Here is a 12933-nt window from a genome sequence, read left to right on the forward strand (position 1 = left end):
CATTTGAAAGAACCCATTTAAAACGATGGGCTTCTTATACATGCATTTTGTAGCCTGTGTGAACGCAGCCTAAAGGCCAGACTACAGTGGGTAAAGGAGCGCAAAACTTGGATCGCTGAGTAGTGAAAAAAAAATATTACCTGGTCAGATGATGATATTTGGTGTATCATGTAAAGGAAGAGCCAGAATCTTGTGCGAGCAGAATGACCCCTTCAGAGCATGTCAGTACCTTAATCTAACTTGCGTCAACTGCAAGAAGCTATGTTGTCCGCATGGGCCAGTATTTCTGTAAAAGGAGGTCCAATACAGTACTACCGTGTTTCCCCCAAAATAAGACAGTGTCTTATATAAATTTTTGTTCAAAAAGGTTTAATATTTTTTTTACATGTTTAGCTGCCGGGACACTATTTAAATTGACTTTTTTAATGAACTGTTAGCAGGGCTTAATTTTGGAGTAAGGCTTATATTTCAAGCATCCTCAAAAAGCCTGAAAACATTTTTCATCCTCAAAAATTCTGGAAAATCATGCTAGGTCTTATTTTCAGGGCATGTCTTATTTTCAGGGTATGTCTTATTTTCAGGAAAACAGGGTAGATTGAGTGTACGCTTCAGTTGGACTGGTCACTGCAGGATTTACAGATTAATATGTTATGCAATCTCAGTTTAGGAAAGCAAAAATAAACCAGATGCTGTCAATTAGTGCTGTAATATGATAAGTATGCATAAACATTACAGCAACACGAACATGGGCCGGCGCTGGACCGTCGCCGCAATCATACTCCCAGCACAAAGCTGTATTATTTTATCTAATGATTTCCATGAAAATGGGCTTCCTGAATAAATGTCCATTTTTGTTTTGTTTTTTTAATTTTTAGATTCCTTATTGCAGAAGATTGAAGAATACAGCCTTGTAACCCCAATCAGCACAGATGCAGCAGGGAACTTTCTATCACATGCCGTGTCAAAAAGACAAAAGGCGCGGTTCCAGAGAGATCTTGCGGAGCCCCACGAGGAATCGGCTGAGCCGAAGGTTTATTATAATGTTACTATTTTTGGCAGAGAGTTTCATCTGAGGTTAAAAGTGAACTCGAAACTTATCGCACCTGGAGCGACCGTGGAATGGGAGGAAGACCACCGTGTGATTGGAATAGAACCACTACACAGGAACTGCTTGTATATCGGGGATATAACAGATCTACCCAATGCTTCGGTTGCCATAAGTAACTGCGATGGACTGGTAAGATCTTATATATGTAGATGATGAGTTTGCATCCTGCATGCTTATTTTTAATTGTGTGGACATACTCGTTTAGGGCGATTTTCGCAATCGAGCAGCACTTTTTTCGAGTAACTGACTACTCGGGCAAAAAGACTCGGGGAGTGGGGGGGGGGGGGAGGGGGAGAGAGCTCCCCCCTGTTCCCCACTGCTACCCCCCACTCGCCCCCCCGAATCCTTTCGCCCGAGTATATACAGGATATGCTATGAATGTCTGGGACTTGCACCTATCTCAAGATCTGACCTCCTTCGACCGCGGCTATATGCAGTAGGCGAGAGTACAGCAATAGCAGAGCCTTGCGTTGTTTTCGTACCTCACGTAGAAGTGAATGGAAGTTACAGAAGCTGCATAGCGCGGTCTGATCTGCTGCCCGGGTACTCCGGGGCACAGGGCAAATGGATGGGTATTCTCGTCTGTCATAATAGTAAACATGTAACCTGCTCGTTATGAACAATTGAAGCGGAAGTTAAAGCAAAAAGGCCAAAGGGCTTCTTGGATGTACCGTATAGTGCTCTGTATATTATGGAATTGTATAGATCTCCTTACCCCCTTCGTGGCAGCCATTCGACTTTATGCATTCTAACTGCTATTGGCAGGTATATAGACGTTGTCTGCAGTAGCTGATTATCATCAGGCACCTGCTCTGTTCTGTCACCATCAGCTAACAACATATGGCAGTAGTCTTTCAATACATTATGTCATTGTATGATACGTTAAATGGTGCCTTCAGTAAACCAACTTGGCCCCCCTGCCCACGGCAGAGTACTTGTTGATTAGAAGTCGTCAGAGCACTTGTTGTGCTTCAGTGGTTCGTTCAATGTAAAAGCTTTCAAACAGCTGTCATTTGTATGCGTCAGCTAGTTGTTGGAACTCGTATCTGATCTAGAGTTGCTCCGGCTCATTGTTAGCACTGGGCTTAAGCCTCAACTCTTTATCCTGGTGCCCTGGATCATCATATATATTTAGAGTGAGGTTCCAGTTCTGGGTTGCCCTTTTCGAGGCAGGTACTCTGTATTTGTTGGCAGGCATCATACGCTGCGTTTCAGTGCCCTCCCTCTTTCTAGTGTGTACAATTTTGGAAATGATCTTATTTTGCTGTACAATACCTTTATTTTTCTTCCAGGGGGTTATTTCTTGGCTTCTGTGATTTGTAAGGAACAGTATGGTAATATTACTCAGCAGTGATAATGCTGGGCGTGGTGTGACAGTAATATTTGAGCCCTGTACATTGACATCATTGGCAGGATTGTCCTTCATATAGCGGCTTTGTTCCATACCGGTGTGATGGTAATATTGGATTACTGTCTGATGGTAATGGCTGGTCTTGGTGTAGTGGCAGCAATGTTATTTAGCAACTACGTATATATATTTTTTCCTTCTGGGGGGTGGGGGGTCCTTGACATATGCCTTGGACATAGTGTGTTTTGTGTGTGATGCAGAATATGTTGTAATTGAATAAAAATATGACAAATGGTAAATGGACTAATATAGACTGTCGGCTCCTACAAATTAAAGTTATGGGCTCAAAGGACGTGGGGGGCCAAATTCAGGGATGTTCCTCTATATTCGCTATCCCAAACTGGGCCTTCAAATCTACGCCCACAAGATAAGGGGTCACTTTATGATCAGTAGGGGGGGTCCAAGTGCTGGAATCTCCTTGATCCTTTAAACAGGGATTGCAGAGTTTGTGAATGTGCGCCGCTGCTGCATTCATGTAATTGGGAGTGCTGGAGGCTGCTGAGCGCTTGTACTTGGCAATTTCCAGTCCCCCTATCAAAATGAATGGAGCAGCAACAGACATGCATGCCCTCCGCTCTAGTCATATGGGGACTTTTTGGGATCCCTGTTCTTATGCACTCGGACCCCCATGGATCATAAAGTCATCCCCTGTATTGAGGATAACGTTTTTCTATCTTGGCACAACCCCTTTAATCTCCTCACAAGTCTCCTTTCAGGGCCTCTGCCTCCATTACAATCACACTGAATAGCTCTCCATTGTACTAATATTTGACTTATTGAAGACTAACTTACCATAATAAACTAGAGCTCTATGTGAATACTTCTCATCATGTCAAAAACACTTTTGGACATCAATTTAATAGGAATCCTAATAGGATCAATCAACCTTGTAATCCCCTAAAATTACACTTAATCCTGCTATCATGTATTCCCTCAGCTGGCAGACACACTGACGTTTCATATACCTCTATAACCAGGGTTGCACACAGGCTTACTTTCCCTTTCTCACTGATCGCTGAGTTCAGGACTTGAACCTGGGAGCTCCCGTGCTCCAGACCGCGCCTCTTCTGATTTGAGCCATCAGTCCTCTGGATAGCTGCAATGCAAAACGTTGCCCTTGTTCCTAGTTACATGCCCCTGTGTGTTCCCTGACTGGCTTCACCCTGTGTTTTCCCTAACTGGTCTCCCTATATAAACCTGTCCCTCCCTCCTCGCGCAATTACTGTGCTTCCAGCCTCTAGTCAAGCTCCCGTGTACTGACCTCTAGCTTCACCTGACTACGCTATCTGCTTGCTCCTATGTACTGCACCTGATGCTTCCCGTGTACCGACCTCTAGCTTCCCCTGACTACACTACCTGCCCGCTTCTGTGTATTGCACTTGATACTACCCATGTACTGACCTCTGGCTTCCCTTGACTATGCTACCTGCCCGCTCCTGTGTATTGCACTTGATACTACCCATGTACTGACCTCTGGCTTCCCTTGACTACGCTACCTGCCTGCTCCTGTGTACTGCACCTGATATGTCCTGTGTACTGACCTCTAATTGTACTAAATGCCTAGAAATAATCCGGGCTTAAAGATACTGAATTTTAATTGCCATAAGCAAAATTAACCCTTCGGTATTAAGTCTCAATAAAATATAAACCTTTATTATAACGCAGATTGACAAACACCTATATTTAAAAACCCAGTCTGCAAAGGTCAGCCCATAAACATGGCCGTATCCAGACTGCTAACTGAAGTATGGAGGACGACCCATCCTATATTCTTAGTAGAGATGTCAGTCTCCGATTAGTCAGAAAGTTTATCAGAGACTGATATCTCTACTAAGAATAAAGGATTGGCCGGTCTTCATAGATTACTTCAGTTACCAAACTATTATTTAGGAGCAGCCATGTGCTCATGTAGCAAATTAAAAGCATAATACCATGGGTTTAGAGTAAATGTATATAGATGGCTACAATACATCTAAAAGAAAGTAGAATTAAAGAAAAAGTAAAGAGATTTTTTTTTTCACGGGGGGGGGGTAAATAATAGATTATAATGATAATGGCGAGAATCTAATTACCTCTCAGGAGGTAATTTATAGATTGAATAAGGATATGGTAGGATAGGTAGAGTATGGACTTAAACTTTTCTTATAGAAAAGTATGGTATAGTTTAAAATATCAGGTTTATGATGCTAAAATCCCCATTAGAAGGGGGGGGGGGGGCGGAAGAGAAAGCCAAAGCAGGAGGACTACAGGTTGTTGTTGTTGGCCACTTAGTCGTTCACAACCCCCGGCGACCCTAAAGGCGAACTCCCTCCATGTTTTCCAGTTCTGCACTGCTTCTTTCAATGGTATGATATCCATGCCAGTATCAGCTCTGACAGTATCAGCCATCGGGTCCTTTGGCGGTCGGGTCTTCTTTTGACACTGATCTGTCCAAGCATTATAGATTTTTCTAGCGACTCTGCTTGAATTACATGGCCAAAATCCGTGGTTCCGAGCCCGGCCATCTTGCCCTCCAGTAATATATTGGCTCTTATACAATTCTGGACTTCTCTGTTAGTTACTCACCATCCAGGTTATACGCAGCAGCTTTCGCCAGCACCACAGCTCAAACGCATCAATCCTCCTTCTATCAGCTTCCCTCGCAGTCCAGCTTTCACATCCAATCATGGCTCTGGGGAAAACGGTGGTTTGCACTATCCCTACTTTTCCAGATTTTGTTCACATTTAGCATTTCGCCCCAAGGCAAAGTTGCGTTTTATCCATAGATTCTCCAGTCTGGTCAATTTTTGAGCCAAGGAAGATGAAGTCCTGCGTTCTATGGCCTCATTGTCTATTTTTGATATGAATTTGGTAATTTTTTTGCAGTTGTCATAATTGTAATCTATTTTTCTTTTTTTTCCATTCAGTTAGAGGCCCATTTTTTTTGCACGTACAGTTTTAATTTTCCAGATCAGCTGCTTTAGTCCGGCTTCTGTATCTGCAAGCAGAGTTGTGTCATCTGTATAACGGAGATTGTTGATGTTTCTTCCACCTATTTTCACCCCGGTCTTTACCAATTCATCTAGGTCCATTTTCCACATGATCACTTCTGCGTATAGGTTAAACAAGAAGGGTGAGAGGGATGCAGCCCTGTTGGCCACCATTGCTGATCCTAATCCAATCTGTGTCCCCATACTGTGTTCTCATAGGGGCTTCTTGATTGGTATAAAGTGATTTTTATTAGCTTGACTTGATGTGCCGATACGCCCAGCTCTTGTAGAGCTTGTCCTGGTCGACACAGTCAAAGGCCTTGATTTAGTCTATGAAGCGCATGTAGATATTCTTTTGGTATTCTTGAGCTTTTTCCATGGTTCATCGCAGGTTTGTAATATAGTGGCGGGTGCCTTCGCATCAGGGAGTGCCGCTTCAACTACTGATCTCAGTCTTTCCTCTATAATTTTGAGCAGAATCTTGCTTGCATGCAGAATTAGGGCTATTCGGTAGTTGGAGAAATTCTGGAGGTTGCCTTTCTTTGGTAGAGGGATGAAGACAGATCTTTCCCAGTCCTGTGGCCATCGTGTGGCTACCTATACTGCCTGGCACAGCACTGTGAAGGTTTTCACATGTACTGGCAGCAATGTTATGTATGCCTGATGCTTTACTTTTGTCTAGTTGTTTCATTGCCATAACCACTTCTGACACCATAATGGAGGGTTCCAAGTCCACAGGCTCCCCCTCACACAGTGGTCCAGGCATATAGTTCCGCTTGGCATTCCCTCCACCTATTCTCTATACTCTGTTGGTCATTCAGTTCCTTCCCATTTTTGCTTTTGATTTGTGCTGTCGCATGCCAATTAAGGTTTTCAGGCCATAACTACAAAATATTAAAATATTATGAGTAAACCTTACAGGAATTTTTGATGGGTGTGTATAAAAGATAGTTATAAATCTTAGAGAATAATCAGAAAAAGGCACAGATAGAGAAATATGCCAATACACATGCGTATAAAATACTCTAGGGTATTAGAAATTATCGTTATCTATCTTAGACACATTCCTTAGAAGTTTTCCAAGACCTCATTAAAACCTCTTGGGTGTAATCTATCCAGATGGAAAATCTGATGCGTTTCTTTTCTTCTTAAAATTGTTGAATTCTACTTCTGGAATTTGTTCCAATGGGTCAGACGCATTTGAGAAGCATCCCCATTGTGGTGGGTAGCAAAGTGCCTCGAGACCCGGTTTTATAAAGCCGTTTGGATATTCCACCAATATAGTAACATAGTATGTTAGACTGAAAGAAGACAATGTTCAGCACGTTTCTACCCCTCACCCCCTTCCTCGGTGATCCAAAGCAAGGCAAAAAAAACCCAATGAAGCAGAAGCCAATTGATATGGACAGTGATGGTGGACCCACTGTGCCAACCAACCTGGTTTGACTCTGGGCTCAATGTAAGGGCATTATCCTGGCGGTTCCCCGGTATTCACCCTTTAACGCTTGTACAGGGATCTGGCCCTTTTATACGGCGAACCGAGCAGATTGCTAACTCTTGGAATAGTCCCAGTGTGGTTGACAACTGACTCCCGAGAGTCAGAAGCATCATTGCAAGGCACCATGAAATATGCTGGACTGCAAACATGATAAAGAACAGACAGCAAAGTGAGAGATGGAAAAGCTATGCTTGGTGACAGAGTATACAGATACAAGTACAGGATAAAGAGCAGCCAGTGAAGTCAAAGATAGGAAAGCTGTGCTGGATAACCGAGACAAAGACATAAATGGGATCTGCTGTAAAGTCAAGAAGGCAGCAAAACTACAGGATAAAGCAGACAAAGTCAGAAACGGGCGACTCGTGTATGCTGGATCCAATAAAAATACAAAAAGTTATACCAGCAGCACCACAGGGAACCCACGCTGGGCAGGACAGAAAAAAAGCAAAAGCCAAGTCAGGGATCCAAACCGTAATCCCTGTAGATAGTTAGGGGGAAAAAAAAAGCTTGGCAACATAAACAGGTGCAGGTGACTTATAATACTTTATTCTCCCATCACCCACAGAGACCGCTACGTTTCCACCTCCACTGTCTTTTTGAAGCTTGTGCAGAGGGATCAGCCTTATTCTCATCTGCACAAGGAAAGACCAGAAGCAATGGGATGAAACTGAAAGGGAGGAGACACAGATTAGATATTAGAAAAAACTTTCTGACGGTGAGGGTGATCAATGAGTGGAACAGGTTACCACGGGAGGTGGTGAGTTCTCCTTCAATGGAAGTGCTCAAACAAAGGCTGGACAAATATCATCTGTCTGGGATGATTTAGTAATTCCTGCGCTGAGCAGGGGGTTGGACCAGATGACCCTGGAGGTCCCTTCCAACTATACCATTCTATGAGTCAGCAGTCTTCTTCCTCACAGCTCCTCTTTAGCGTGGTCGGGCTACCAATGACTGAGCGTCGGTAACTGTCTCTCCCGGCAGTCGCACTCTGGCTGTCTGCTGTTCTGGGAACTGCGCCTCTTCTCCCCACTGGATGAATACTCCAGCGGCTCTCCTGGTAGCTCCGATTCTCCCACTCTCTGCACCAGTGTTTATTTACTCTGATTCTTTGGGCATTCCAATAAGTTAATGTATTTTGACCTGCAAGTGAGATAGATATAGATATATATATATATATATATATAATTTTTTATTTTTTTTTTCCTTTATCCTCCCTGTTTGCTTTCTAGGGGAATTTCCTTTTTACTGTGACAGATATTCATGCAGCATTTTACGTTTTTTTTTTTTGCTTTGCATTTATAGGCTCTACAGATACGTTTTCCACATTTGGTTGACAGAGTATTATTTTTAATTCTACAGCGTTTCCTCGAAAGTGAAGGTGTTAGTATCTTGCCTAAAGCTCTATTTTTCCTAATAAGGATTCAGGGCTTTTTTTTTTCAGAGCTTTTCGAGTTTCCCAAGGCTTAGCAAGTATATTTCTAATGTGCCAGTGCTGTGTGTTTTTGGGCAGAACCTTTTTATTACACATGTTAAAAACAAAGTGAATTCCCAAACCCAAAGAAATACTGAAGAAAATAAAAAGCAAACAAGAAAAAAAATTTTTTTTTCAATACATTATATGGTACATTAAATGGTACCATTGAAAAATACAACTCGTCCCACAAAAAACAAGCTTCAAGCAGCTATGTTGCTGAATAAATTAGTCAGTCATAAAAGGGAATAAATTGATTTGCTTGAATTTGTGTGTACTTGTTCCGTTCGCTTCTGCTGTTTATAGCGTTTTGTTACGTCTTCTACTTGCGACTCGAGAACTGCAAGTGGTACTCATGGGCAGACATAACACGCAGACTGAAAAAACACTCGCCTAGCATACCTGCATGCATAAACAAATGGAGTTGCTATGGTACATACTAGGTATTGGTTCAAATTTTGGCCAATATACTTAAGCCCACGAGCCTGCGACAAGGGTTCTTGTTGTCTGTTGGTCCCTACTCTCACAAGACAACTTCCCCATGAATCCTGCCTGTAAGCATGGCTATCATCCCAATAGGGACGGCCCCACGCTGGAACCTAAGGACCTAACTCCTACTAGATGGTAACGACCCAAGCTGCACGGGACACTGTTCATACCATCATAAGGAACGCATACTACACGGAACAGGACTGTTTACACCACTTGTCCATCCACCTGCTGAGACACACAGAACATGTCCCTGTTCACACCTACACAATGACATCCAATAATGCCAACACCAGGCTATTGGGAAACCAGCACCCCCTAGCCAGAGGGGCTGGTATATATGTGCAGCAGACCGGTGGTGATTGGTTGGCTGGAGAACTCCACATCCAGCCAGCTCAATTATCTTACACCTGTGGCAGTGTGCCCATGGAAATCTGTAGAACGACGTGTCACAGGAGCTGAATCTAACAGTACACTTAACTTCAGAGAAGTCTGCATGGAGTATTTTTTATTATTATTATTTTAATAGTTTAATCTCTTATGTTCTCTGCTTTGCAGTTGCTATGGAAACAAAATGATAGACAAGGATGATTAACTCCAGACACTGATCTCAACCCTCATTTCTTCCAAGCTTTCAATGACCATATAGATAGCTATTGAGATGTATAATACATATATGTATAAAACCTCCTGGTCTTTAAAAAGACTTCTGGTCCAGTAAAGGCACCAAATATATAAGGTGAAACATTGATATCACGAAGGGCTTGTTTAGACAAGCGATATTCGTGTGTATGTATGTGTGTAATGTGTGTGTGTGTGTGTAATATAATTTATTTATTTCAGGGATGAACTTGGCTAAACCTGGTTTCCACGGTGACCAGGGAGTTGTCAGTAGCGGGCTGCAGCCGCCTGATGCTGGATGCTTTCTGTTTTTCACATGGCTGTAGGTGTGGAGGTTTCGACCTGGGGAGCCTCTCCCTGGATGATGGGGGAATGACAGAGACCCGTTACTATGTGCAACTACAACTCCCAGTCTGACCAGCCTATAGTGTGGCTGGCTGGGCTTTAATCCATAGGGCTGGCTTGTTTTTACTGCTCTATGGATTAAAGTCACGGGGGCCGTGGTCGTGATAGCCTGCAGCTGTCATGGGGGGGCCGCAAAATGTGACATCCCCCGGTCACGCGATCGCCATTATCAAATGGAAAACAGCTGTTGCATGAGAATAAGTTTAAAAAAAAAAAAGTTAGGTGCAGCTTCCCTCACAAATTGGATCCATGAGGGGAGCTGAAACTACTCTCCTCCGGGTGATCTAGTTCTTGCAGGACCTGACATCGCTTTCTGCGCAAGCATGCCAGGTGTAAATTGTAGGGCGGATGCTGCTCCCAGCTAGTAGGCGAGAGCAGGGAGATGTCATCGTGAGCGGCTGTATGCGGTTCCTAGTCACATGATCGCTGTTATCCAATGGATAACTGCAATAATGTCAAGTTGAATCAAACTTTTTTTTTTTTTTTTTTTTCTAATTTCCCCTCGTGAATCATATCTGTAATTTAACATCTCCCTGCTCTTGGCCACCAAACTTAGCCGAGAACTAGAAGATTTCATGGCACGATCCCTGGTCACGTGATTGCCATTATCCAATGAATAACGGCAGTCATGTAAGAGTGGATCTGATGCATGAGGGAAGGTGAAATTACTTACATCAGGCTTCCAGCAATCTTTATCTACGGACCTTTCCCCAGCTTCGGCACATGCGCCGATCGGCAAATAGGCGGATGCAAGCGGAGAAGCTGGGGAGGGTACGTGGAAATTTTAAAATCATCTTCTAGCTACTAAAGGTAGCGGAGAGCCCGGGGTCGTGACCAAAGTAAATGATCCCTGGTCAAGTGATCGCTGCTATCCAATGGATAACGGCAACATGTAAAAGTAAAAAAAAGTTGAAGTTTAATCTTCCCTTTCTGAAGCAATTGGTCATGGGAGATGAAACATCTTACGAGAGGCCTCCACATTTGAACCCCTTCATCTTCCACGCACCTTCCCCGAACTTCTGTGCATGCGCGGGAGCCGGAAAGGCCTGGAAAATTTAAAATCCCCTCGCTCTCGGCTAAAAAAGGTAGTTGAGAGCCTGGAGCAGTGAGCGGTGGCCTTGTTGAGCGGTCCCCGGTACCGTGATGAAAAGGTAGCGATCTCGCATGACTGGAAAGGAATTGCGGATTCTGCAAGCAGTAATATGCGGATCAATCAAATGCATTGGATTATGCAATCTGCTGACATTTGCGGGTCCTATTTTTTATTTTTTTTTTCACGTGGATATCCGCAACATAGAGCCCATTCTGCTCCATCATTGCAGATATACCTGCACCCTTTTATGCAACTACATCGTGTATGGTCTGCGGGTACCGGTGACATCGCTAAGCAACGAAAAGGGAAATATAAATAAAGTGTACTGTGCATGACCGCCTGTGTGAGTGCGCAGTACATTCCACGGCCGGGCTCACAGCTGGGATCCGCTGCAGGCCTCTACAAACGGACTCCACATACGGCAGTGTGAGCCCGGCGTTATTCAGACCACTACCTGTAGTCCGTAATTTACAAGAAGCCCCGGGAACGCTCGTCTTCCTGCAGTTCCAGGAGCAGCTTGTTGAGCGCCTTCTCTGTGAGACCGCCGCACCTCAGTAAGATTACAAAGCCTCACAGAGCGCCACTTTTTACACCCCCCCAACTCTGCCGCTGGAGTCAAGAACCCTCCACCACCACCCCTCCCCACACACACACCCCCAGGAAAGAAAAGTGTTGGGTTTTCAGCAAGCATGGGAGGAGGGATACCTGGTTCTATTGCCCCATGTGCCCATCCTAACCAGGCCTCCATAAGTACCCATTTTCGGATATGCCACTCAGTTTACATTATTACTTTTGTCTAAGATTTAGAGAGCCAAAAAGGGGGGGTAATATTTTTAGAGAGTCAATTTTTTTTTATTCTGCACACGTGTGCAATTGGGCCTAGAATTTTATTCAGTTGTGCTCTGAAAGCCAAGGGGTGGGGTCAAAATACTCATGACACCCATCGGTGAATACATTGAGGAGTATATTTTTTAAAGTGGGTATCTATTATTCTGACACAATGTTAATAACTTTTTCTCCTACATGGTTTAAAAAAACTAAACGGATGGAAATGTATATCTTATCACTAATTTGTACAGTATTATTGCACATATTTGACACACTGCAGTTGAAAATGTAAAAAAATGACACATTTTTTTTTAATTTTCACAATTTTGCCATTTTGAATATACACATATTTTACTTCATTTTAGATGGTAAAAATGTCAGAATTACTTAAAAACCTTTATAGAGTTATTCTATGTTAAAGTGACACATGTCAGATTTCTAAAATTTCAGATCACGCGGCGGAAATCCGCCTGTGGGAATTGGGCCTAAATGTAGGGTGGCCCTTATTTTTCAACTTTTGTAAAAGTTTAGCTCTCGCCCCCCCCCCCCCCCACCCCCCTCCACCCTCTTATCTCGTTTCAATCAACAGAAAAAACATCTGTGCAACGTTTTAGCTGAATTGGCCAACTGCGAGGCGATCCTCATCGACCGGGACGTTTTGAAATTTTCACCCAGAAATTCATTTTTTCAGATAAACCTTTCTTTGTTATTTTATTTATAAGCCCTAGTCATGGAAATTGCTGCCGCTTTTTATTAATCTAATTAGCATTGCTCTTGCTGAGTTACGCCGGCGCTACAAATGATTTAACATACATTCTGTTAATGCTGGCGTTACCTTTATCAGGGTCCCCTACGTATCTCGTTGTGCACCTTAGTCTGCGTTATCCATAAGGAACGTTATCTGCTCTATCACTACACTTAATGGAAGGACGATCCTGGTTACAAAAGTGGAATGAAACCGGTTGTTGGGAATGGCGTTGCGGAAAGATGTCACTCATTCTGGATACACAACATTCTCACAAAGGATGAAACTGGGAAACAGT

At 43.3% G+C, this 12933-nt stretch overlaps 1 protein-coding gene across 1 annotated transcript in view; it reads left to right on the forward strand.

Moving 5' to 3' along the window:
• The window catches only part of LOC136611133 (A disintegrin and metalloproteinase with thrombospondin motifs 2-like), a 238633-nt gene that overhangs the window by 12138 nt on the left and 213562 nt on the right, over positions 1 to 12933 (forward strand). Inside the window, exon 2 of the mRNA XM_066590415.1 lies at positions 876 to 1237. Within this exon, the coding sequence (XP_066446512.1) occupies positions 876 to 1237 (362 nt within the window). The remainder of the gene's footprint in view (positions 1 to 875; positions 1238 to 12933) is intronic.

The sequence above is a fragment of the Eleutherodactylus coqui genome, chromosome 2 (assembly GCF_035609145.1).
Source record: "Eleutherodactylus coqui strain aEleCoq1 chromosome 2, aEleCoq1.hap1, whole genome shotgun sequence".
NCBI lineage: Eukaryota > Metazoa > Chordata > Amphibia > Anura > Eleutherodactylidae > Eleutherodactylus > Eleutherodactylus coqui.